At 41.5% G+C, this 23,572-nt stretch overlaps 2 protein-coding genes across 4 annotated transcripts; one reads left to right on the forward strand and one right to left on the reverse strand.

The window, feature by feature from the left end:
* Positions 1-320: 320 nt before the first annotated feature.
* On the forward strand, positions 321-12,074 carry septin2 (septin 2). 3 transcript variants are annotated; one of them, XM_080726683.1, is made up of 13 exons: positions 321-468; positions 1,440-1,492; positions 3,381-3,495; positions 5,953-6,039; positions 6,180-6,303; positions 6,514-6,648; positions 6,949-7,066; positions 7,257-7,358; positions 7,689-7,834; positions 8,165-8,248; positions 9,396-9,456; positions 9,861-9,950; positions 10,535-12,074. In XM_080726683.1, exons 2-12 carry the CDS (start codon positions 1,457-1,459, stop codon positions 9,939-9,941), a joined length of 1,089 nt encoding a protein of 362 aa, XP_080582809.1. In that variant the 5' UTR covers positions 321-468; positions 1,440-1,456; the 3' UTR covers positions 9,942-9,950; positions 10,535-12,074. The 3 variants fall into 3 exon arrangements, with proteins under 3 accessions (XP_080582809.1, XP_080582810.1, XP_080582808.1); XM_080726684.1 differs by having other exon boundaries at positions 321-463; positions 9,861-9,974; XM_080726682.1 differs by having other exon boundaries at positions 321-463.
* Positions 12,075-13,281: 1,207 nt separating this feature from the next.
* Positions 13,282-22,703, reverse strand: stk25b (serine/threonine kinase 25b). Its single transcript, XM_080726147.1, has 11 exons — positions 22,262-22,703; positions 21,310-21,540; positions 21,072-21,128; positions 20,542-20,650; positions 20,232-20,389; positions 19,390-19,575; positions 18,645-18,790; positions 15,198-15,303; positions 14,952-15,023; positions 14,176-14,312; positions 13,282-13,606 (listed from the first exon to the last, which is right to left on the reverse strand). The coding sequence occupies exons 1-11, from the start codon at positions 22,289-22,291 to the stop codon at positions 13,567-13,569; spliced, it is 1,272 nt and encodes a 423-aa protein (XP_080582273.1). The 5' UTR covers positions 22,292-22,703; the 3' UTR covers positions 13,282-13,566.
* Positions 22,704-23,572: the final 869 nt, after the last annotated feature.

Genomic DNA, 23,572 nt, shown 5'->3' on the forward strand with positions numbered 1-23,572 from the left:
CCATTAAATGGGGCTCCGTAGCCTAATGCAGCATGTCAAACTGGGGGTCATTGAAATGAAAATGGTTGGGAATCACTGCTTGTCTGAGCCAATAAAAAAAATCTCTTTAGGGGTCCCTGGCATATCTTTGCAAATGGGGGTCCACTGGCTAATAAGTGTCAATGTGGGGGTCCTTGGCATGAAAAGGTTTGAGAACCACTGCTGTAGGCTACTTGAGAGATCCTGAGGCTGCACTCAGTGCACTGGAGAGAGAGAGCTGTGGCTGTACTGTAGTCGTTCACGCCCAATGCATTCTGGTCCGTGCAAACTGCAAAGGAAGCTGCTGCAGCGGAATCTGAAGAATTTGAGGTGTCCGTCCGTCGGCGTCTGTCTGCTGCCGCAAGATCCCAGCTCCAGTCCAGCCCAGTCAGACCCCCGGTCTCTTGTCTACACTCCTACACATTTGTTGACGACAACCTACAAGGTAAAGTAAGTTATATTATGTTTAATTGTTAATGAGTTTGAATTGTGGCATCGTTGGGAAAGCGACACCCGCAGAGCGACTTGGCTAACACAACTAGCATCATGTACGAGTTGTTCAGTAGTTATGCTAGCTCTGTAGCCTTTAGCTTTATGTAACTGCTAGCTTAACTGGAATGGTGATTTTTATTTTTTTACTCGCTGATTTTTAAGTTTAGGTAGTTTGTATACATCGTGTCAAAAGATGGGTATTCAGCGATTTCAAAAATAATTTGTGCGATTCACACGTAACTGACGTTGTCGAACTAAAGTTGGCAGTTACCGGTAACTCCCATCTCTGATCTGAATCCAAGTCCCATCATTCGAAATTTGAAGGTACACAGTCACACAGACCGTAGCTCTGATTCATGTTAGCGTTTCTGAAGACTATAAATTTAGCCTCCAAACTATTAGCTCATTTAGCTGTTAACTCAAGTAACCTTTGTTTGTTTTGTTTTTGTCCAGTGTCTTACAGATGTTGGACCTAGTTGATTTGTAGTGGTGCATTTTTATTTCAGTCTTCTCCCAGCTGATTAGATTAGGTAATGTGATTGGTGTGTTATCCCATGATAAGACTTCTTCCTCATATTAGACAAGTTCATTTCAAGCACATATGATGACATTATTATACTGAGGGCACTGTTGATGGAGAGCTTGAGCTGTCTCTCATGATCAAGACAAGTAAACATATTTAGCTAAATCTTGCTTGTCCAATCAAGCAAGCAAGCAGGAAAAGAGGCCCTAAGTTTTTCTGTGGTGAGAAAGAACTCTCACTACTGTTGTGAGTACATGAACCAGACTTCCTGTCTGTTCACAGCACACACAAGTCAGCAACCTAGTTGCCTCCATTTTACAAAGGCTTTGCAGGGCTATTGCATAGTTGAACTTGCAATAGTTAACATATTGTTTATTTATGTGTAATTAAATCTTTCTCATGACAGGTTGACAGAGTGGAAATATGTCTCAGGCAGACAAGATGAAGATGAAGACAGAGGTACTCAAATGCAGTTTTCCACCTGAGCTAGTACAATGCTGTGATGCCAGACTTTCACATTTCAGTGATCTTTCTGGTTTAATGACTTGGCAATAGCAATGATGAGAATGCATATGGCCACATAATTACCGGTATCACTGTCATGCAATTGGTAGGCTATATTGGAAATGGTTTTCCTTGTCTATTTGATCTCAGCTTAACTACTGCAAAAATACCGGTAAAGGGCCATTTATAGTTACGTATGGTTGATTTTGTGTACGTTTTGGGTGAGGAACTACGTACGGTAACTGCGTCGCCATTCATAGTAGACATGCACGTTATTTATGTGCCGACCCGCTCTCCGCTCCAATTCTGCTCCCGTTTGCGTCCGCGCGCCACATGAAGGTGGTTCTCACACGTGTAAAAACCAAAGCATTTAGCCAAAATATGTAGAACCACAGATTTTTGACCCGCCGTGATGTTTGGTACAGTATAAATACGTGGTAACAGTCTGGACTGGATCTGCTGTCGCTGTCGGCAACATTATCGCGGTAAATGCAACTCCGCGAGGGTACACATTTAACCACATGGATGCGGACCCGGAGTAGGCTAATTATAACAAAACACACGTAGGTCTACACACCCGCTCATATACTGAACATAATTCCCAAGTAATAAATGAGCCGCATCATCATCTCTTCTTGTGTGCCTCGCTGTCTGTGCTCAGCTGATGACTGTTGATGCGTGATGAGTGAGGAGTCGAGGCGTCCTCTTCAAGTGGTTGTGTAACGACCTTTTTTCCGTTTCTTGATAAAATATATTTATTATTGGGACACACAGTTTGAGAACCGCTGTTAGAGCAGAGTGTGAGCTGTGTGCGTGTGTGTGTGTGTGTGTGTGTGTGTGTGTGTGTGTGTGTGTGTCAAGCCGTCCTGTTGCGAGTTGCGACGTTCTTTTTTTATTTTTTACCGTTTCTTGATACAATATATTTATCATTGGGACACATAGTTTGAGAACCGCTGTCATAGAGCAGAGGAAAGGTAATTTTCCCTCACTACTGTGCCTATGTTTGACAACGGTGGCCGTGGGTACTTCTTGCTATGGATACATCTTCAGTCCGTTCAGTTGGGTGCTGTCCGTAAGCGTCCGTATACGGAGATAAATCATCCGGAGTGTTACGTACTGGGAGTCAAACCGGACCAAACGGAGTAAAGTTCTCTCCCCCTCCGTTTCTTGTGTATTCCTGCGGTCCTTATGTACGACTATGCATGGTACTTAATGCTACTCTATGACGGCCTGGCCACTCAGGCAGATGCTCCCAGCTGCTCTACAGACTAGAGACTCCTGCCCCATGATGACTCACTGTTTTGTGTCAAGTCAACCCAAAGGCCCAGAGGCACAATATGAGAACATAGTCACCCACCTTCTGTAAAAGAATGGGGGAGGGAGGTTTTTACAAGTCACACAAAACCTCAGGGCAGAATTCTGGCTAACTAATCAGCTGTGTGCAGACTGTGCACACAGCACATCTTTTGGGTACTGTGGGAATTTCTGTACTGTATAGCCAGGCCTATACACAGTGACATAGGCCTTTTATCACCTGCACACTCTTCTCCTTGTAAGTAACACTGGAAGGAAGGTCTTAAATACTGTAGATGGCAGAGGGCCACAGTGCCTCCTCTGAGTGAACAGCTTGTCTCTTCCTGGGGTTTCTTCTCCGGGGGTAATAATGTCACGATACACTGATTATGAGAACCAACACAAGCGTGTCTAAATTTAACTTCCATGGTGTGATAAGGGGATGTTCTCTCAAGTGGGTACTGACATTTTAAAAATGATTTATGTGAGAACAAACAACAGTTTTCCCCCCTTTTTAAACGGCTGCATTTTCCTTTCTCCCATTATATAGCAAGGCCAGTTCTCGAACCCAGAGACACCAGGGTATGTTGGATTTGCCAACTTGCCCAACCAGGTTCACCGCAAGTCTGTCAAGAAGGGCTTTGAGTTCACTCTCATGGTGGTCGGTAAGTGTGCTGCTGCTGCCGTCTGTCGGACGGATATTTTCCTTTGTTCTTTTTCTCCATGTCACTCTGGGGCGTTAAGAATTTTGGCATTGAAACGGAATGTCTCTCAATGATGACAGTTTTCAAAAGATAAGTTTTAACTGTAAGCAGTTTAGGAATGTGATGGCTACAGAGAGCGCTTGACAGTGGAGTTACGCATTTCCTTTTTTGTCTCTTTGGAGGGAAATTATGTTTTTTATTTTATTTTTTTTATTGAGGAAGTTACGTATTGTCTGCCTGTGTGCCCGATATGCACACAGACCTATTAAGAACAACATAAATGCTAGGACGTTGATTATATTTCTTGTGCTGATAGTGATAGATTTGTGGTCAGAAGTTTGGGAAAGGACAGTTGTGACAATCATATATGCGTCCTGGTTCTTAAAGGCTTCCTCCATTTTTGTTCTGTTATTTCTTTGTTTGCATGCGTCTTGTCTTTAAGCCAGTGCCCATGAATGGTGTCCATGAATGGGTGGGAGCATGAGTAGTTCCAGACAGATTTATACAAGTTGTACAGCTAGTGTCAGTTGCTATGTAAACTCTTAGTGTGATTTGTCCGATTGTGTGAAAAGGCCCTCTTTGCGGGGGTTGAGACTTGAGAGATAGAAGGGGGGGAGTCTATTGTACACTCATCATCCCCCTTTGCCTTAAAATAAACCAGAGAGGAATGTGGCCCTTGCGACTCCGGGAAGCAAATTCACACTGGACATTGCCTTCCTCTCCTAATACTTCTCCAGCTGGGGAGTGCTTGCTCGGTTTGCTCTCTTTTTCAAGTGTAAGCTAAATGAGATTCTCTTCCCCTGGAGAACCTGGCGAGTAAACAAACATACATTTCTCATGTCGGATCTAAATGGTGTTCTGATTAGCTGTAATCAGAATTGGCTTTCAATAATGAAGCTCTTGAAATCTGCGAAGGAGTAATGATCAGGCAAGGGACATGTCTAAGCACATTTTGTTCCTTTTTAAGCTTCAATTGGCATATCATGGAAATTAGAATCATGTCATGAACGAGTGAATACAAATGCAGATAGCTTAATACAGCTGAGATGATTTGTGATTTGGAACACAACCAGTTTGGTTTATTATCTCGAGCTGGCTGTTTTGCACCCTGTCCGCACCCTGTCCGTCAGTCCATTTATCCTTGTGTCGTGTAGAAATGCCACCCTACATTTTTTAAATCGTCCTCATGGTGGCGCTATAACGGGCCAATTCATGCTTTTACCTTTAAGTGGACGATCAGCATGAAACTTTGCATGCACTCTCACTCCCTAAAGGCCAAGATAAAACCTCTGATTCCTCTGATCAAGGATTCAACTTTTCTCATTCTAGACAGACTTTGTGTAGGCTAGACACAGTCTATTCACTGTGGTTGATGAGATTGAGGCTTGGATGTTTCTCTCTCTTTATACAAAATCTTTCTCACCAACCATATACTGGGCAAACTTTCTCACATTGTCCCCTGCTAGGCCTCATGCTTTCCCATGGAAATTCAAATCACCAACCATAGTCTCACACATGCGGTGTAGTGTGTTTATGATGTCAGACAGACAGATCTACATTACATGGAACAAGCTTATAGCGTTACTGTAAGTCAAGAAGTCAATAGAACCGCTGTTGCTATGCTGTTGCTACCCACAGCGTTGATTTTTTTCTTCTTTTTTTTCCCCCCATTATTTATTTGGCAACCGATAGATTGATGCTTCATGTAACTTCCCAGAGGCTTGGCATTCTCTCTAATGGGACTGTAACGTGAGACAAGAAGAGAACACTCTGGATCTTACTTCCTGCCGTGATAATCCCTACACATCAATGGCATCAAGTTGGTTTTAGGAATGAAATGATCCAGAAGGGCTTCTCTAAACATTTAGAGCTTGGATGTTACTGAAGGATCAGTAACACTTGTACTCATTCCACAAGGAATTTTCTTCTTCTTCTTTTTTTTTTTTTTTAAACCATCGCAAGATTATTTCAGGGGGAAGACTGGGTTAATGTATTTTCCATATAGCTTGAGGTCCAATGCCTGTCACAAGGATATGTGAGGTTTCCTGCTTCACAATATGGTTCTTGCATCTGTTCTGTCTGGAACGTTAACTTGTCTTGATGGAGAACTGTAAACCCTTGCATGACTTGCTGGTGCGTGGTTGTAAGTATGTCACCTGTCCTACAGTATACTGTATGTTTGGTTGTTTTAGGTTGGACATAGAAAGGTGATATTTCAAAGCAATGTTCGCTGGAGAACTGAAAAGTCAATGTATTTTGACGAGGCCTATTGTTTTTCTGATGTTCATTGGTCGGGGCTGAAGGCGGCCATAGCTGAATGGGTAGAAAGCCTGGAATCTGTCTTTAGAGATAATTTCACTCCACCAATTAATTGTTCGAGTCCTGCTGATGTATGTCTTCATTTACCATCCTCTGTAGGTGAATCTGGACTGGGGAAATCTACTCTGATCAACAGTCTCTTCCTTACTGACCTCTACCCTGAGAGAATCATTCCTGGCGCTGCAGGTAATGCACAGATTGATACCTCCGCTCAGTATTTCATCCATGTCACTCATACCCGAGACCCAGTAATCTTCAAGCCTAACCATCATCTGTCTTGCTTTCTCCTACTTTTTCTATTGATTTGTTTCCTTCTCTGACAACAGAGAAGATCGAACGGACTGTTCAGATTGAGGCTTCCACGGTGGAGATTGAAGAGCGAGGAGTGAAGCTTCGTCTGACTGTGGTTGACACACCAGGATACGGAGATGCCATCAACAGTCAGGACTGGTAGGCCAGGGCACATTTGATGAAAACTGCATTTAGGTAGATTTGTGAAATGTCGTCTAAAGTTGTTGCTCACAAATGCAGGTTAAAATATGCAAGATTGTATGAAAAACATACCATGGGTTAAAAAGCATACTACATTATCCAAAGGTTTAAGTGTGAGTGGCATTGACAAGGAAATTAATCACTTTTGTTGGTTTCTACTTCTCCTAGCTTCAGTACTATCATCAGCTACATTGATGATCAGTTTGAACGCTACCTCCATGATGAGAGTGGACTAAACCGTAGACATATTGTAGACAACAGAGTTCACTGCTGCTTTTATTTCATCTCCCCACTGGGCCACGGGTGAGTTCCCAGACAAAACACGCACACACGCGCACAATTTTGTCTGGCAATTTTGTTGTTTAATCACCGCCAATTTCTCTTGTTTACCCTGTATGAGTTGTCTCTCCTGATTGGATGAAATTGGTATCCTAACCTGAAAATTCATTTTTGTTTATTAAAATGTTGGAGAGACGAGGATACCCTTGTAACTCAACATCTTGTCGTTCATTGTTTGACTCTTTCTCCCTCTGTGGGTCTTTCTCAATATCCATCTATCTATCGCTTGATATCTCTGTCTCTCTGTGCTTCCTTTCCTCCCAGTCTGAAGCCGTTGGATGTCCAGTTCATGAAAGCCATCCACAACAAGGTCAACGTGGTTCCTGTCATTGCTAAGGCAGACACGCTGACCCTTAGGGAGAGGGAAAGGCTTAAGCGAAGGGTAAGGACACAATTGTTCGATATCTGCCTGATGCATAGCAGTTTATTCATGTTGACCATCTATGGTCCTTTATTTTCAAATGCAAAATATACATATACATGTATAAAAAAAAAAGATAAGGTACATGACCAAGCAGCAGGACAAACTACACCAATATGCAGTGAAACTTATGTGGTCCTTTTTATTTTAGGTTCTGGATGAGATCGATGAGCACGGCATCAAGATCTACCACCTCCCTGACGCTGAGTCTGATGAAGATGAGGACTTCAAGGAGCAGACCAGGATCCTCAAGGTAAATCCCCCATCTTCCAAACCTCACGACTCCACTGAGTTCCTGCTAATTGAAGTCGGGTTGGATTGATCTTTCTTACCCTGAAAGGAGAGGTGATTCTGTCAGGGATAGTAAAGTTTGACCTTGGATATAATGGATCATGAAAGATGGCAATTCATGGGATGTTTATCAATATAGAGGCCTAATTCGGCAACCAATAGTTGCACCAGATGCCCACTTGATAACCTCAGACACTTCCACTCAGGAAGGAAGCTCCATCTGTTCGTAAATGCAGCATTATTAAATAGCAGGCGACTGAACCTTGCCGCCATCTGTTGTTCTCGACTCCAGGCTAGCATTCCCTTTGCTGTGGTGGGCTCCAACCAGCAGATCGAAGCCAAGGGGAAGAAGGTGAGAGGTCGTCTATACCCCTGGGGAGTGGTGGAGGTGGAGAACCCAGAGCACAACGACTTCCTCAAGCTGCGCACCATGCTGATGTGAGTGTCTTCCTGGAAGACAGGATGGTTAACTCCACTCCCTCTGTGGTGGCCTCTTTTTGAGAAAGGGAGAAATAAGATTAAATACATGTGTATACTTATGGGGAATTGTATGTTTACACACGCGTGGTATATTATGCCATTCAAGTTGTTGTATTTATTTATGCATATGATTTCATAGTTTTATGTTGTGCAGTTTTATCCTGCACTACGTTATTGCACACGGATAGCCAATTAATTAGTTAATTGATTGATAGGTTCTCAAATAGTTTATTAATGTGTTATATTTGGCAATCCGTTCATTGTTGATTGTGTTCACATTCCCTGCAGAACCCACATGCAGGACCTGCAGGAGGTGACCCAGGACCTGCACTATGAGAACTTCCGCTCGGAGCGCCTCAAACGGGGTGGCAGGTTGTCCTCCCATGGTTACGTTATGCCTCTGTCTCCTGCGTACGTACCTGTCTGTCAGCTTGCCTTTCTGCACCTCCCCCCCCCCTCATCAAAGAGCAAACCTCCCATATACGACAGTAGTACAGTATTGTTATACCAGCACGTTATAGCCAGGTAGATGAATACATGCACCAGAGGAGTTCACTGTCGAAGCTGTAGTGAGAAATCACTTGAGTCATAGGTCTGGCACGCATGGATGCTAATTCAGGACATGGATTTTAAGAGTCAGTCAAAGGAGAAGAGCTAACTCTGGTCAAGATTTATTCGGTTATAAAGGGATAATATCCTCTGTCATGATGGCATAAAGCAACTTGAAAATGTTCTTATTTTCTTATAATATCATTAGTTTTAGTATGGCCTCTCTGTAGTACAGTAGTTTTAACATTTGCATGTTGGCCATAGTTGTGAAATTTGAATGCCATTTGAACATAATACTTTGGGATGTAGTTATGGGTTAGTTGTGGGTAGTTTGTAGTCAGCATGTATAAAGTATCCTTGAACGTAAACCAAAAAGATTCTTTGAGATCAACCCAGGAAACTGCAGTGGTTTCACTGTTGCCCCATTGGCCCGCCATCTGTCCAATGATGGCTGTCTGGCCTGTGTTGTCCAATCCCGCAAATGGAAAGTTGGAGGTACTTTCTTTCTATTGGGGGAGGTTTCGGCTGTTCCCTGACTCCTGCACTTGCTGCTTTTACTCTTGAATCTTGCTTCTGTGGCTTGCATCTTTCAAATCTTTGTAGTTCTTTATAGTAGATATCCACTTTTCTCACCTGATATGTTCTAGCTTTCAGAGAAAACTGTCACTAACCCACTGACTCCCCCTTTTCACTTTCTATATGTCGCTTGCATCACATCTGCCTGATGCCACTTGAAATTACCTCACACGCTCTCATACACAAGAGTCTGAATGCACAGTTGACCTTTACTGTGCATCCTGCTTCTCTGCTGATGCTAAAATGCTAATGCACATTCTATGCAAACAAATTATTTAGCTGTGTATGGTCTATTTTTATGCAAGTTGAGGTAAGTTCTCATGCAAATATTGGATATTGAGTGCACTTCTCAGACCATCTCACTGACAAACCATTTCCTTGGGTGTTATTTCAGGAAGGGACCAGAGCCGGAGGAAACGGACAAAGACATGATTCTGCAGGAGAAGGAAGCTGAGGTGAGATACTCCATAAATGTTATGCCTCCTCTATACTGAGTCATGGTTGATAAAAGTACACATCTTTGGTTCCTCGAGCAACACAGTTGTCTAAAGTATGAATTAGCTGGTAAAATCTTTGTTGGTTACAGGATTTCTCCCTGTCGAGTCAGACCCTAATGATACACATTGTAAAGCTCTTGTTAGGAAAATATTTGTCTCATTTTGTTAAGATGTTATGTGATGACTCCACACAGATGGAAATTGATGAGTGATAAAAATGTATGATTAAACATTGGAAGTCTAATGGGGAAATGGTATGAAAAAAACAAAAAGCCAAATGTTACTACATGTATGTGCAAGTCATCATGGCAGTGAAGTGATTCCATGCTCTGGTTTCAAGTCCAACGTTTCTTATGTTTCAGTTGAGACGAATGCAGGAGATGATTACAAAGATGCAAGCCCAGATGCAGAAGCAGGGAGACGGAGATGGAGAAGGCGTTTGAAACCACATGGTGAGAGCAGGACACAAGCATGTGGTAAATGGTGTATTTATATACGCTTTTATCCAAGGTGCTTTACAAAGATTCTGCATTACATTCACACACACATTCATACACCGATGGCGGAGAAAACCATGCACCAACCTGCACACTGGAAGCAACTAGGGGTTCAGAGGCTTGCTCAAGAACTCTTTGACACAAACTCTGGGGGAGCCTGGGATTTAACTGGGAACCCTCTGTGTTCTAATGAGCCACTGCCCCTGAGCCATTGCCGCCCCATGTGCTTACACACACACACACACACACACACACACACACACACACACACACACACACACACACACACACACACACAAACGCCGAAGCACACTCACCCGCACTGCCACAATTATGTACATCTGAACAGTGTCAAATCTAACTCTCTGCCTTGACATCTGTGGATAAACCACTCAGACACGATTATGTCTAACTGTGAGAATGCAGCTTGAGTTAGCAAATCTTTCAAACACACAAAGCCTAGACAAATTCTTGAGTGCCAGGAATGCCTCAATACTTGAAATGTGACATAATGTTCTTTATCCTGTCTTTTCTTGTAGGATTTTGAGCTGTTGCTTGAGTTTGACCAGATACGGCAGATGAAGGAAGAAGGAGCCACTATACAAGAAAGATTAACTGGTCAATATCTGCTTGCCACTATCTTAGTGTATTTCACTTCTTGGGATGTTTTTTAAATATCTAAATATACAGTATATACAAACAGTATTATGTTTTATACAGTTTCTACGTGCTTTGTTTTCTGATATTCCCTATTTTTAATTATTCACATTGTTTCATTGTATTGGATTCATTCGAATTATTCAATTGAAATAATAGCTTTCTTTAAAAATCGAGGAATATCCCTTTTTGCTGTTGAGAAAGCCCAAGTCTTGCTGCTACTCCCCAGTGCTGTTTATGGTGGGCCTTTGGTCCTGTGAAACCACTAGCAGATCATATGCTATCTGTTATTTAGCGTTCCAAATGGGAGAGCCAACTACTGTGAAAGAATAGCAGCTCTTGCTTTTTTCAGGAGCAAAAATGACAACCACCCCCCAAATAATCCTTCTCTATGATTAAGCTATGATGCCAATTTGAACATTTTCTTTGTCAAAAGAAACAACATGTTTTCTTTTATACATGTCAGGGCTCATCAACTTTCATGTTAATATATTCCACTGCCCTGCATGCAACTATGGACTCTCTTTGAACTGGCATTATTTGTTTGGAATAATTCCTGGTGTAAGTGTCCTTGAGTGTTGAATTGGGATCAATACGTATTTTTGTAATGTTAACCAGTGAATAGGGATCCCAGGTTGCGGTTTGTTGGCAATTTCACCCTACTGCTTTTGGACTCCGGTATGTTGTGACTAAAATACTGACTGATGACATCCTCCAGTCTTCCTGTAAACCTGACAGATGAAGGAAACACAAGCTGTTTTTTTTTCTTCTTACTGTAATGTGCCTCTGATGGATTCTGTTCATTTCCCCCTAGCGTACCATTATATTGTCAAATTAATTAATACTGACTGACGAAAATGTGGAAATGAGCTGATATTGAATATAACAGACATCGAGACATGCCTACGAGCAGATATATTGCCTCCCCTATGATTTCCTTTGTGAAGTTACGTAAGAGAACCATTTCAGTGGAGGTCATGTTGTCTAGCCTGTACTGTAATACATTCTTGTTTCCTTGATAGCTGAAAACATGTAGGCAAGAACAAAGCCAAATGAATGGAGGCATTACATCTCTGAGGAGGTCAAATCCTACCTAGTTCTGGAACCATATTTGTTGCCAGGCAACATAAGCTTTTTTTTTTTTTTACCTTCTATCTATAGAATTCCAGGAACCAGGAAATATTTTGAGCTTCCATGTTTTAGTGATGTCCTCATTCAACTGTTATTTTTTAATTGTTTCAACTGCTGAATACGTTGTTGCCATAGTTACAAAAATGTTAAAGGTGATTTGGTTGGGACGGTATAGCCAACATGTCCCTCACAGCCAAGATTTCTTAACATTCCAGTTTATGCGGTTTTATCCAATAATAAACTACAGATGTTCATGTTGCATATCTTGTAATAAAGTTTTTATTAAATCTACATTATAGAGCCATTCTTACAATCTTCTTTTACTAGATACATATTTAATTTAACCGTAGCATCATTATGTACTAAATTAATTGTGGACATTTACCATGCTGTTAACTGAAATTCCTTTGGCATGTCCGCCTCCATTCTGCTTATTACAGGGTTACGCTTTGATTGAACCACTTAAACCCTGGCATCCTGATTCTGAGCATGTCATTATAGGCTAACATTCAGTGGAAATGGCCGATCTACAAGCTCAACGTGTTGTGACACGATGCGAGCTTGTAGAACGTCTATTTTCGGTGTGGAGATTTGACCTAGACTCCTAGAGGTTGAAAAGGAGGGGGCAAAGTACTGTATAGACCCGTGGGGGACTCTTGTCAACGAGTATAGAGGGTTTAAGTGGTTAAAATGTATTGTCACGCTCTGCCACCCAAGGGAGATTAAGATGTCTGTTAGTCTAGCGGCAGTGTGCCAAACTTAACCACAGATCAGCTGACACCTGTTACTCTACTAGTCTAGCAGCAAGAGAAAGCTTAGCAAGTGAGGTGAAGCATGGGTGAGTGATACTTTGGCATCAACTGCAGTCACTTACCAGGGTTCTGTAATACCACATCCGTCGCTTCTCACCCTTAGGGCATCTTACTGGTATTGAAATGAATGTGAACTCTTTACTAGTCTATAATATGAAGTCGGTAAATACTGTATATAAGTAGGTAATCAAAATGTATGAATAGGTCAGTATAATCAGATACTTCTAAGTGGGAGACAGCGTTGTGTGATTAAGAGCCAACCAGGCTGAAGTTACTCAGAGCACGAGGACTGAGATTTCAGGCAGAGTTCATATGGCCATCTACACTGTTCAATACAACTGAAGTTGAAGTATGTTTGCAATGTTCTTACGACCAAGAACTTTTGGTGACTTACAATGGCCCGCAGTACCATTTAGGAATGCACAAAACAGAACCTATGTAAAGCTATGCCATAATAAATATCTTTATTTACATTAGATCTTTTCTACTGTATAGCTACTGTTGCAAAAAAGCCAAATTAAATTTCTTCAGAAAATGTAATCTTGTCTTTCTACCTGATTAGACAAACCACTGGGGTACTTTCTAAGCTGATTAATGGCCATCAGGCATTCCTCACACTACCATCCCTAAAACAACCCAACAAGAAACATATCAAAGAAAAGTGACCATTTTTTGATAGGCTTTATTATAGGACATTTTTTCCTTCTCATCCTAACTGGTATACACAGCGCTCTCAATGTCATGGCTTTTTTTTTCTTAAATACTCTCCATTCTATAAAGAAAAACTGTAAAAATATTTAATTATAACTAATTAAAAGATCTCTTAAGGGGACAGGGCAGGATAGGGCAGAGGACAAAGAGGAATCAGATAGGGTCTTTTTCTGTGGTCCTTGTTTTATTCCTGGGGCACTGGGGCAGTTCTTGGGGGAGCAGAAAGAGGGGTGAGGGGGAGTTACATCCAGCTGGGGGTCTCACCGTGAAGAAGGGGTGGTGTTACCGTTTAAAGAAAACCTGGAGGGAAAAGAAAAAGTTAGAAAGACCACAATGTCAACACTTACACATGTAGATCTGCCATTTTCTGCCTATAATGACACACACACACACACACACACACACACACACACACACACACACACACACACACACACACACACACACACACACACACACACACACACACACACACACACACACACACACACACACACACACACACACACACACAATAACCAATGAAAGTATTTAGTCACAAGAGCTTGTGACTTGAATCCTACGTTGTTAACTTGACATCCAAGTTTTCCTCCCAAAAGTGACAATAACCGTTCATTTCAGTGAACGACAGTAATGATCCATTAGAATGATTCGTTCACCGTTCATAGCGCGATCGCCCCGTGAAAAACACTATCGCGGAATTGTTTTTATTACGTCACTGCCCTCCCGTTCTGTGTGCCCTGGGGCTATTAGGGGGAGGGGTCGGGGGGTATGAACGAAAGCATGATTCATTCTTGTGATTCGTTCTTATGAACAAATCACTCACTCATTCACTAATATACTACTGTATATGACAGTTAAATGTTGACCTGCACACTCTCTCCATCATGTGTGTGACCAGGCGATCAGAGATGCCAGGACAGGACTCCTCAGCAAGGTTGAAGGCGTTCTCCAGTTCCTCAATGGCTCCTACACCACCACCATTCGCTCGTCGTTTCTCCTTCAGCTGAACAATTATAAATATTTATATTAAATTATACATCAACATAGGTGAAGTTACAGCCACTGTTCTCGTCACATGATCAAGGCCCAATGAACCTTTTGTTGTGCCCCTCACGACGGAATTATGTCAGCTAGCAAGGCGGGGCTTACACATGATGTAAGTTGATTCCTTCTATTTCTAATAATCAGCTGAATATAGACAGTCTTATGAATTAAGGGAAAAAACTTAAGCAACAGAATGCTTTTTGTTAAAATGACCAAATTAGAAATGGCTGTTAAAGTATTTTTCCCTAAACTAACCAACAGGCGATCAATAAACTCTATTATACATTTTATCTTATAGCCAGGCTCTTCAACATTTTACAGGCCGAGAGCTGAGAGAGAGAGAGATCAAGTAGGGACCCCCCACTACATATTGGATTCATGTTAAATGTGTATTTTCAGACATTTAACCACTTGGCTCGGTACGTGGTCTACTCTTTTTTTGCAGCACACCAAACCTCTTCGCCAAAAATGGCCGATCTGAAAGCTCACCCCTGCTCACAATGTGTCAGACGTCAGCTTCTGTTCAAGGAACTTCATATGTACAGTTAATTGACCATGTTCCGTGTTATGCATCGACCAACCCCCAAAATTCCCTTACCTCTCTGAAGATGGGCGTGACCAAGGCAGACAAACATTGTGACTTTGGTTGCCTTTTCACCAAATCTGCTGACTGGAAACCAAATTAGAAGGGTATTAGATTATTTAATCCAAGTATTATCATCTCTGAGACAGACAGTAAACAGGTAAGGGTCCATTTGATTCCATACTTTATGTACAGTAAACAATCTCAAAGAGCTAAATGAACTGTGTACAGTGCATCCATGTGTAAGTGTGCACGCCTTACATCGGAATCTGTGTGTGTGTATCCCTTCTGCAACTTGTTCAGGGAGGTGGGTCGGACTGTGGGGAAGGTCCATATGGGGCACTGGTTGTCATCACCATCAGCATCCCTAAAAAAGAGAGAGAGAGAAGCGGAGAAAGAGAAAGAGAGAAGTATGTATCATGTATGGAATAACACATTTAAGGGAACGCTTATGTAGAGGTCCTATGTATTGTATGTATAGTAAGTGTAGTGCCCAAAGTCCCTATACTATGGGTGACGCTCAAGATCTAAGTTCAGACGTGTGATGTGTCCCAAGAACTGATGTTCCAATAAAGTTCAACATAAATTAATATTTATTCTGCAGCCAAGTCCTATACTTCAGCTAATAAAATAATAAACATAAATGCATATATCACCAGCCTCAGTCACAAACACAGTCAAAGAACTGTGCCTCTCACATCAACAACACCTGCGCCTAATTACAGAGCATGTTATATAGGTAGGCAATCCCCCTGTGACCATCCCCTTCGTGACATCATCAATTATAAGCAAAAAGACTCAAATGGCTCTTACAGTATGTGTGTACAGTATGTACTTGCATTGTACTTCAGTCACAACATAACTTGGCAATGAAGAGTTATTAATTCATGAATATGATGAACAACAGAAAGCAAAACTGAACTACAGCAAACTGCAGAAACAGCACTTTAACGGCCTACCATAGGTAATGCATTAGATGATGTGTACACTTCGTATGTGCTCGTTCCTCACTGTATTATTGCACATCACTTGGCATTCAAATAAGCTCTGAAACAACAACCACATACCAGCCTTTAGCTGCATTTAGGGCCTATGGTATTAGAGGTATGTGCTGGTAATCCCGATTATTTGTGCCGTTAGTGGTCTACAGGCGTACAGACCAATTGTAAACAGTATGACCAAAACAAAAGTTGACTACTCTTGTCATTCTTAACCACTTTTAACCTAGTGTCCCTATTTTGGGCATGTTATTATAGGCAAACAATTTGCAATCAAGCCAACAATTTGTTGCAATGGGTTGTTAGCTTGTAGATCGGCCATTATTTACAATTCATTGTACGATGAAGTATATATGTATATATATATATATATATATATATATATATATATATATATATACAGTGATGGGCAGTAGCGAGCTACAAGTAGCGACGCTACATAGCTTAACTACATTTTTCAGTAGCGTCACGGTAGCGCCGCTCGTTTTGAACCAAATAGCTTTTAGCGTAGCGGAGCTATTTTTAGACACCAGTAGTGACGTAGCGTCCACCAAACGCTACACGTTACTAATAAAGGTTGTGCGCAAAAAAGGAAAGAAGAAATCCCAGGAGAAAAGCCATGGTACAGCCTGTGCACAGTGCACATGAATCACAGCTCGTTTTATACTTCTATAGTACAGCGGTGTCATTTGCAAAAAAGGACTGATCTACAAGCTATCAACGCGTCTCGGCTCGGCAGGGTGTTCGCTTGAAGATCTACCCTTCTTTTAGTTCCATGGCTCCTCCCCAATAGCAAGAAGTCACTGCTCTCTGTCTGTCAGTGTCTGCACCGGTGCACTCACTGCACACAGAGAGAGACACGGAGAGACGGAGGGATATGGAACTAAACATACACAGTGACTGTGAAACTAAAGTTGTTTGCAACGTTTGCAATGTTAGAACTTCACTCGTTATAACTTTAACCAAATGCGGGTGAAACAGTGAAGGGGACACCGCGCCGCATGATAGAGTGCAAGGAACGTCGGACTGGACATACCTCGCATATCGATCAAAAACAACCATTCGCACCTCGTTTAAAAAGCGTGCCTCAACGACGTGAATTAACATAAGAATGAGCCATCGGCTGGATGCATGTCTGATCCATTGTGTGACCTGCTAAATTAGTGCTAAAGGTTCTGTTCTGTCTAAAGCAGAGATGGAAAAAGTACTCACAATTTGTACTTAGTAAAAGTATCAATACTTCGCTGTAGATGTAGGCCTACCCCATTACAAGCGAATGTCCAGAATTCAAAATGTACTTGAGTCAAAGTATGAAAGTATTGGCATCAAAATGTAGGTCTACTTAAAGTACCAAAACTAAAAGTAGGCTACTAAATGTTTGAAAATAGCCAAGGAAGGTATAAAATAGGGCTAAAGTGGAATAATGTAGTCTATATTTTACAATATAATCTTTCATAGCTGTAAAGTAACTAGTAACTAAAGTGTTCAAATAATTGTAGTAGAGTAAAAGTACAATATTTGGATTTGAGATGTAGTGAGTAGAAGTAAAAGTACTGAAAACTTGAAATACTCTGGAAATACTCAAGTAAAGTACAGATACCTCAAAATTGTACTTAGTGTAAGTAGGCCTACAGTAAATCTACTTTACTTTACACCACTGGTCCGAAGTAGTCATAGTAGAACGTTACACTCAACTCACCATTTATCTGCACTACAGTACAAAATGAATTGTAGGCCTATAACATGAATCAATTCAAATGAGAATGTTACTATACTTACTAAGTAACTGACTGACTGACTTGACTGTCTGTCTGTTTATCAGCATAAAGATTATCCATCCATCCATCCATCTTATCAGCTGTTTCGACAGCACACAGATCAGGGCACTCTTTTGTCCACAGCTAAATGACAGTGAAGTGGCAATTTAAGGACCTTTTAGACATTTTTAATACCTAAAAAATACAAATAAAATACCAAAACTGCATCAAAAGTTAGCAACTATAAAAACTGGTCAAACATTGGCCAATTTGACAATATAGTGAAAGAGGCACAACTTGTGAAAATGGCAGATCTACAAGCTCGAAACGCCTTGTGTTCCGAGGTGTTGTGAGCTTGTAGATCTGCTATTTTCACAATAAATCGGTGGAACAGAGTGAAACTAAATGTAATGCCTCAACTCCTAATTCCAATTGCTTGTCAGGGTGGGGTCCCAAATTCAAATAGGATTTTTTGGGGGGGTCACAGCCTGAAAAGGTACACATTTAATTTAAAAAAGTAAATGAAAGGATGAAACAAAAAGCTAGACATGAGGGCTTTTTTCCAGTTTTATAATAATCAATTGAACTGAGCATTTTTTGCCTGACTATTTGTTTGGTGGAAAGTTGCACTTGATCATGAAGTTGATTAAAAAAAAATAAAAAAAAATAGCTTTGTTGTAGTTAGCTACTTTTGCCGTGTAGCTTGTAGCTTGCTTTGCTACATTTTCTGTGGGTAGCTTTGTTGTAGCTTAAGCTATATTTCATCAAGAGTAGCTTGTAGCTTAGCTTACTACATTTTCCAAGTAGCTTGCCCATCACTGTATATATATATATATATATATATATATAGAGCTTAAGTGGCAAAAGATAAAGAGACATGTTTGAATTAAACATTGCCAATGTAAGTGGGAGACTGCGGGGAAATGTAGAGCGGTGCACTGGGGACTACTTGCATATCTGAGTCGTCTGAGCTAGACTCGTCTCCATGGCCCTCTGACTTCCAGCGGCGGTAGCGGTCGATGAGCTCTGTTAGGTAGGGTGTCTTCTTGGTGTAGCGTGTGATAAACTTGTGCTTCAGCAACTCCTTGGCCGTCGGCCTCTGAGTGGAGAGAAGGAGAACAGACAGACTAAAGATCAGCATTCAATTATATTGTGTAATCGTAGCATCGTAAACAAAGAGCCCTTAGTCAAATTAAAAAGCTTATTTTTGCCATTTTGCTCAGGGCATTGGACTAAGTCTGAATATTAGAGACAATGCAATGCACACCACACCTCCTAATTCATCCAGTCACGAAAATATATATGACTAATCGGTTTTACTAGAATAAACAGCATTTTTCACCAAAACTTAACTCATCAGAGCATGATTTATAGTTAAGTATTTATTCAAACGAAGAGTCTAAAAGCCAATACATGCTCCTTCCGATTTGTCCTTCCGAAGTAGGAAAAGACCTGTTTTGGACAGGCTTTCCGATCTAGTTTGGAGAGTCAGGCCATCAGAGGTACAGGAGTTCTGAGAAAAGGTTCTGAGACCATCCATCAGAGGTTCTGAATGACGTCAACTTGTAGTTATATCACCTCCATTTACGAAAACTTTGGAAGGAGCATGTATTTCACAACACCGATCCTAGATCAGTACTTCCATAGTACCTTGAGATGGTACCAGATGGATGGCTAGAAAACGGCTGCTTGACTCACAAAGCGGGGGTCTTTATTAAGACAGGCCTCCACAAACTCTTTGAAAGGTTTGCTGTAGGAGCCCTCCAGAGTGGGAGGGGTGTTCTTAGGGATGAGGAACAAGACCCTCATGGGATGCAGGTCTGAATTGGGAGGCTCCCCTTTGGCCAGTTCAATGGCAGTGATTCCCAAGGACCAGATATCCGCCTGATGGGGAGAGAGACAGAGAGGTTTCATTTTTATTTTTCTCATGTCAATATATCATGGGTCTTACACAGGGGGTCCTCAGAGTTACTACAGGGGTCCTCCAAATCTTTGAGTGATAGATAGCAGATCTACAAGCTCACAACGCCTCGCAGCGAGACGTTGTGAGCTTGTAGATCGGCTATTTTCGGCAAAGAGCTTTAGTGTAGAGGGGAAAAAGAGCAGACTAAGTACAGAGTGAAAGGTCAAGTTTATTAAGTATTGACAGTTCAAGTGGTTAAATATCTGAAAACACAAATTGACACAAATCCAAAATACACTGACAATTGTGCTGTCAAACGATTAAACTATATGGAATCTATTAACAGGTTGTGGGGGTCCCTGCTTCATCTTTCTGTCAACTAAGGGGTCCTTGGCCTGAAAACATTGCAGACCCCTGCAATATATGATTTCAAGAACTACTGTCCATTTGTAATTACAAGGCCTGGGGGTGGGGGCTAACTGCCAGTGTTGACCAACTCAATCTAGATGTTTATAATAGACTGAATATTCAAGCAGACTAGACTGCAACTGAAGTCAAACATTGAAGCAGATGGGACTGGACCTGAAATCAAATAAAAAAAGTTATCTGTGGTTTAATACGTGGACTCTGGTTTCACCTTGAAGTCATACGCTGACTGTTTGATGACCTCTGGAGCCATCCAGAAGGGCGTGCCCACAAATGTGTTTCTCTTTATCTGAGTGTCTGTCAGCTGACCGGCCACTCCAAAGTCTGCCAGCTTCACGTCTCCCTGCTCTGACAGTAGTACATTGGCAGCTGGAAGATGAGAAGGAAGGTAGAAAGAAAGAAGGAAAGAAAGAAAGAAAGAATGTGCATGTCAGCACGATAACTGAAAACATTCAATCTACATTAATGTTCACATTTTATCGTTCTAGAATTCTTTTTCCTGCATTATAACCATACGTTACCTTTGATATCTCTGTGTATCTTCCTTTCAGAGTGCAAGTATTCCAGTCCTTTCAGTATTTCCCTCAGTATGGTGGCAATGTAAGTCTCTTCAAGAGGCCCTGGACGCAGCTGAGATAAACAGGAGAGTGGTTAGAATACAACCCAGATAAAGACAGAGACAGAGAAATAGGCAATGAGTTCATATGTACAGTATGTGTGACTGAGAAAAAGAAGAAAAAAGAAAGAAGAAAAATGTTGGATTTAAGGATCGCTATCCGGTACAGCGTGGCTCAAATGTGGATCTCCATGTGGCCAGCAGCCTGTGACATTAGTCATCTATGACATATCTATAATGGCATATGACTCCAAATGTGGATTGATTTCAGCCTGATCAGAGCCCAATTGACTTCAATTATATATAAAAAGACAGAGAGAGACCCTCTTCTAGACTGCTCGCCTTTGAGGAGCCATGCCGTAAAAAAGAAAGAAACAATGGCATAGGGAAGAATATCAGATTAGGACTTTTGGTGGTAAATTAATATTGTCCTACCAGATCTAGAGCAGAACCTCCTCCTAAATACTCCATGATAATCCATAACTTGGTCCCCTGAGAAAATAGAAAAGCATGTTACTGGACAAAAATCTAAATCAAACCAGTTTTACATTGCATTTCTGAAATTGCATTCACTATGAAATTATTATTGTGATGTACGTGTGTCACACACTATCACAAGGTTCTTGTTGACAGTGGGCCTGATAGTTCCATCTGTGTGTAGGTCTTTCCTCACCTTCAGGTATGATCCGTAGTACTTCGTGACAAAGGGACTGTCACACTGGCTCAGGACTGTGATCTCCTGTTGAATGTCCTCAATCTCATCCTCTGCCTCCTCCAGGTCTATGATTTTAATGGCCACCACCTCTTTAGTGCGATTGTTGATGCCTTTGTAGACCTCTCCGAAGGAGCCCTTCCCAATACGCTCCTGCTTGGTGAAGTACTCCTCCGGGTCCAGTCGGGAGTTCTGGACCACCGATGAAAAGAGGAACAGTCGCATTATGAGTGGATTATGTTTTGCCTGAGCAGTGCTAGTATGTGTGTTGACAGAATTTCCCATCAGTGTCACTAATCACAAGTCATCCAAGGTAAAGTTTATATTTTTGTACTTCAATAAACTCATCCAATGCTCATAATAAAAAGGCTAATGGATGACTTGTCATGACTAGTTTATCTGCTAGCAGTAGTACTGACCCTTTCAGTCACAGCACAATTAGCTCTCCACTCTGACAGTGTGCCAATATATAATTTAAGATCCATCATGACATTTCTAAATTGAGTGTTCCAACTCTGGGTAACAACAAGCATTATATGGGGCAGACAATTAACTGTTCTGGACTGGTATAATATAACAATTGCCATTTAAATGCAGACACTTATCTGGAAAAATACAGCTGCAGACGTGCTTAAGAAATCACAGTTTTATGAGTTTATCATGTCCATTGTAGTTCAGTGTTGAAAAGTAGAAGATTAAACTAAATGGATCTGGGATGGGCGTGTACCAAGTTTGATCGCCAGCATCTCCAATCTCTGGATGATGATCTAATGATTCCATTATGCCCCCCCACCCACCCACCCACCCACGCCCACAGACATGTATCTATTCATGGCAACCTCACATCCATGGGGGTTCGTCTTGTCTGGGAAAACAAGGGAGGTGACAGCTCCCGAATTTAACATTACTGTACCTGGTTTTGCATGTCTCGAAGGTGCGCCATCCCCTCGGCGGGTTTGACAGGGAAGGGGCAGTCGCAGCCCTCTCTCTGTCAGTGTTATGAAGTTTAACGTCTTAAAATTCTTCTTTTTCCGCCCTCCTCTTCTCCAAACTCCCCCAGTTAGCTGTCTAGGAAGCTAGGTGGCTAGCCAGCCAAGCTAGTGAGATAGATAAACACCCAGGCTGCTGGCTTGCCTGGCTGGCTTCAACAGGGATGTCACTCCGCGCAGTGTTTTCGGCCTCGAAGTCCCCCAACGGCGGCCTCAGCAGCCCGACAGGAAAGCCAGCTGTGTGTCGTGTGACTCCATGTATTTGAGCCGCAATAAGCCGAGGGGAGAAATATCAATATTTAATTCATATCAAGGAACGCTCAGGCTGTTCTTCATCTGTGCCTGTGGCTTCAGGAGGACAAAATAATGGCCCAGACACACTGGGCGCCTGCGCAATGAGGCATTTGAGAGACTAGGTTTGTGGGAGTTGTATTTTCCAAGCGCTCGATCGTTCATTCTGCTCTGTCCAGGTTAGAATCATAATAGAGTTAATGGTTAGAATGCAGTGGTGGAAAAAGTACTCACATGTTTTACTTAATTAAAAGAATCAATACTGCAATATAGAAATACTCTCTCTGTCACAAGAAAAAGTCTGGAATTTAAGCTGTAATTGAGTAAAAGTACAAAAGTATTGGCATCAAAAGTTTAAAGTAGGCTACCAAAAGTAAAAGTACTCATTCTCCCATTTCAAGTTTTCAAATGTATAACACTCTTTTGAAAATAGTAGATCTACAAGCTCACAATGAGCATTGTGAGCTTGTAGATCGGCTATTTTCAAATGGTCGAAATGTATATTGCCAGTAAGTGGTTAATAATGTATGTTTTGTAATAATAACAGACGTGTCCTAAACCTCACGTCACCCGGCGTGTCCCAGTAACAAACCCCCATAGTTGGGTTTAAAGGTGTCTCCGGAATTATTTATAGCATTATTATATGAGGAAAATAAAGTGTTCCCGCCCAGTTTCGAACTGAGGACCTTTCGCGTGTTAGGCGAACGTGATAACCACTACACTACGGGAACTGGCTTATACAGGCTTGAAAAAAGATTTTAAATTCTATGCACATGACATGGCCAAATATAGTCATGAACCATTGAGTGACATGATCTAGAAGACACTATTTAATTCGTATTGAGAATACATTTGTTCCCAATAGATATTACCCTTATAAATTAACGACTAACTATAACGGTTAACCACTGCTGTCATGAAACGGCACTTTTTTTCTATTGCAA

Source organism: Nannobrachium achirus (assembly GCF_963921795.1).
Source record: "Nannobrachium achirus genome assembly, chromosome: 5".
In the NCBI taxonomy this organism is placed as follows: domain Eukaryota; kingdom Metazoa; phylum Chordata; class Actinopteri; order Myctophiformes; family Myctophidae; genus Nannobrachium; species Nannobrachium achirus.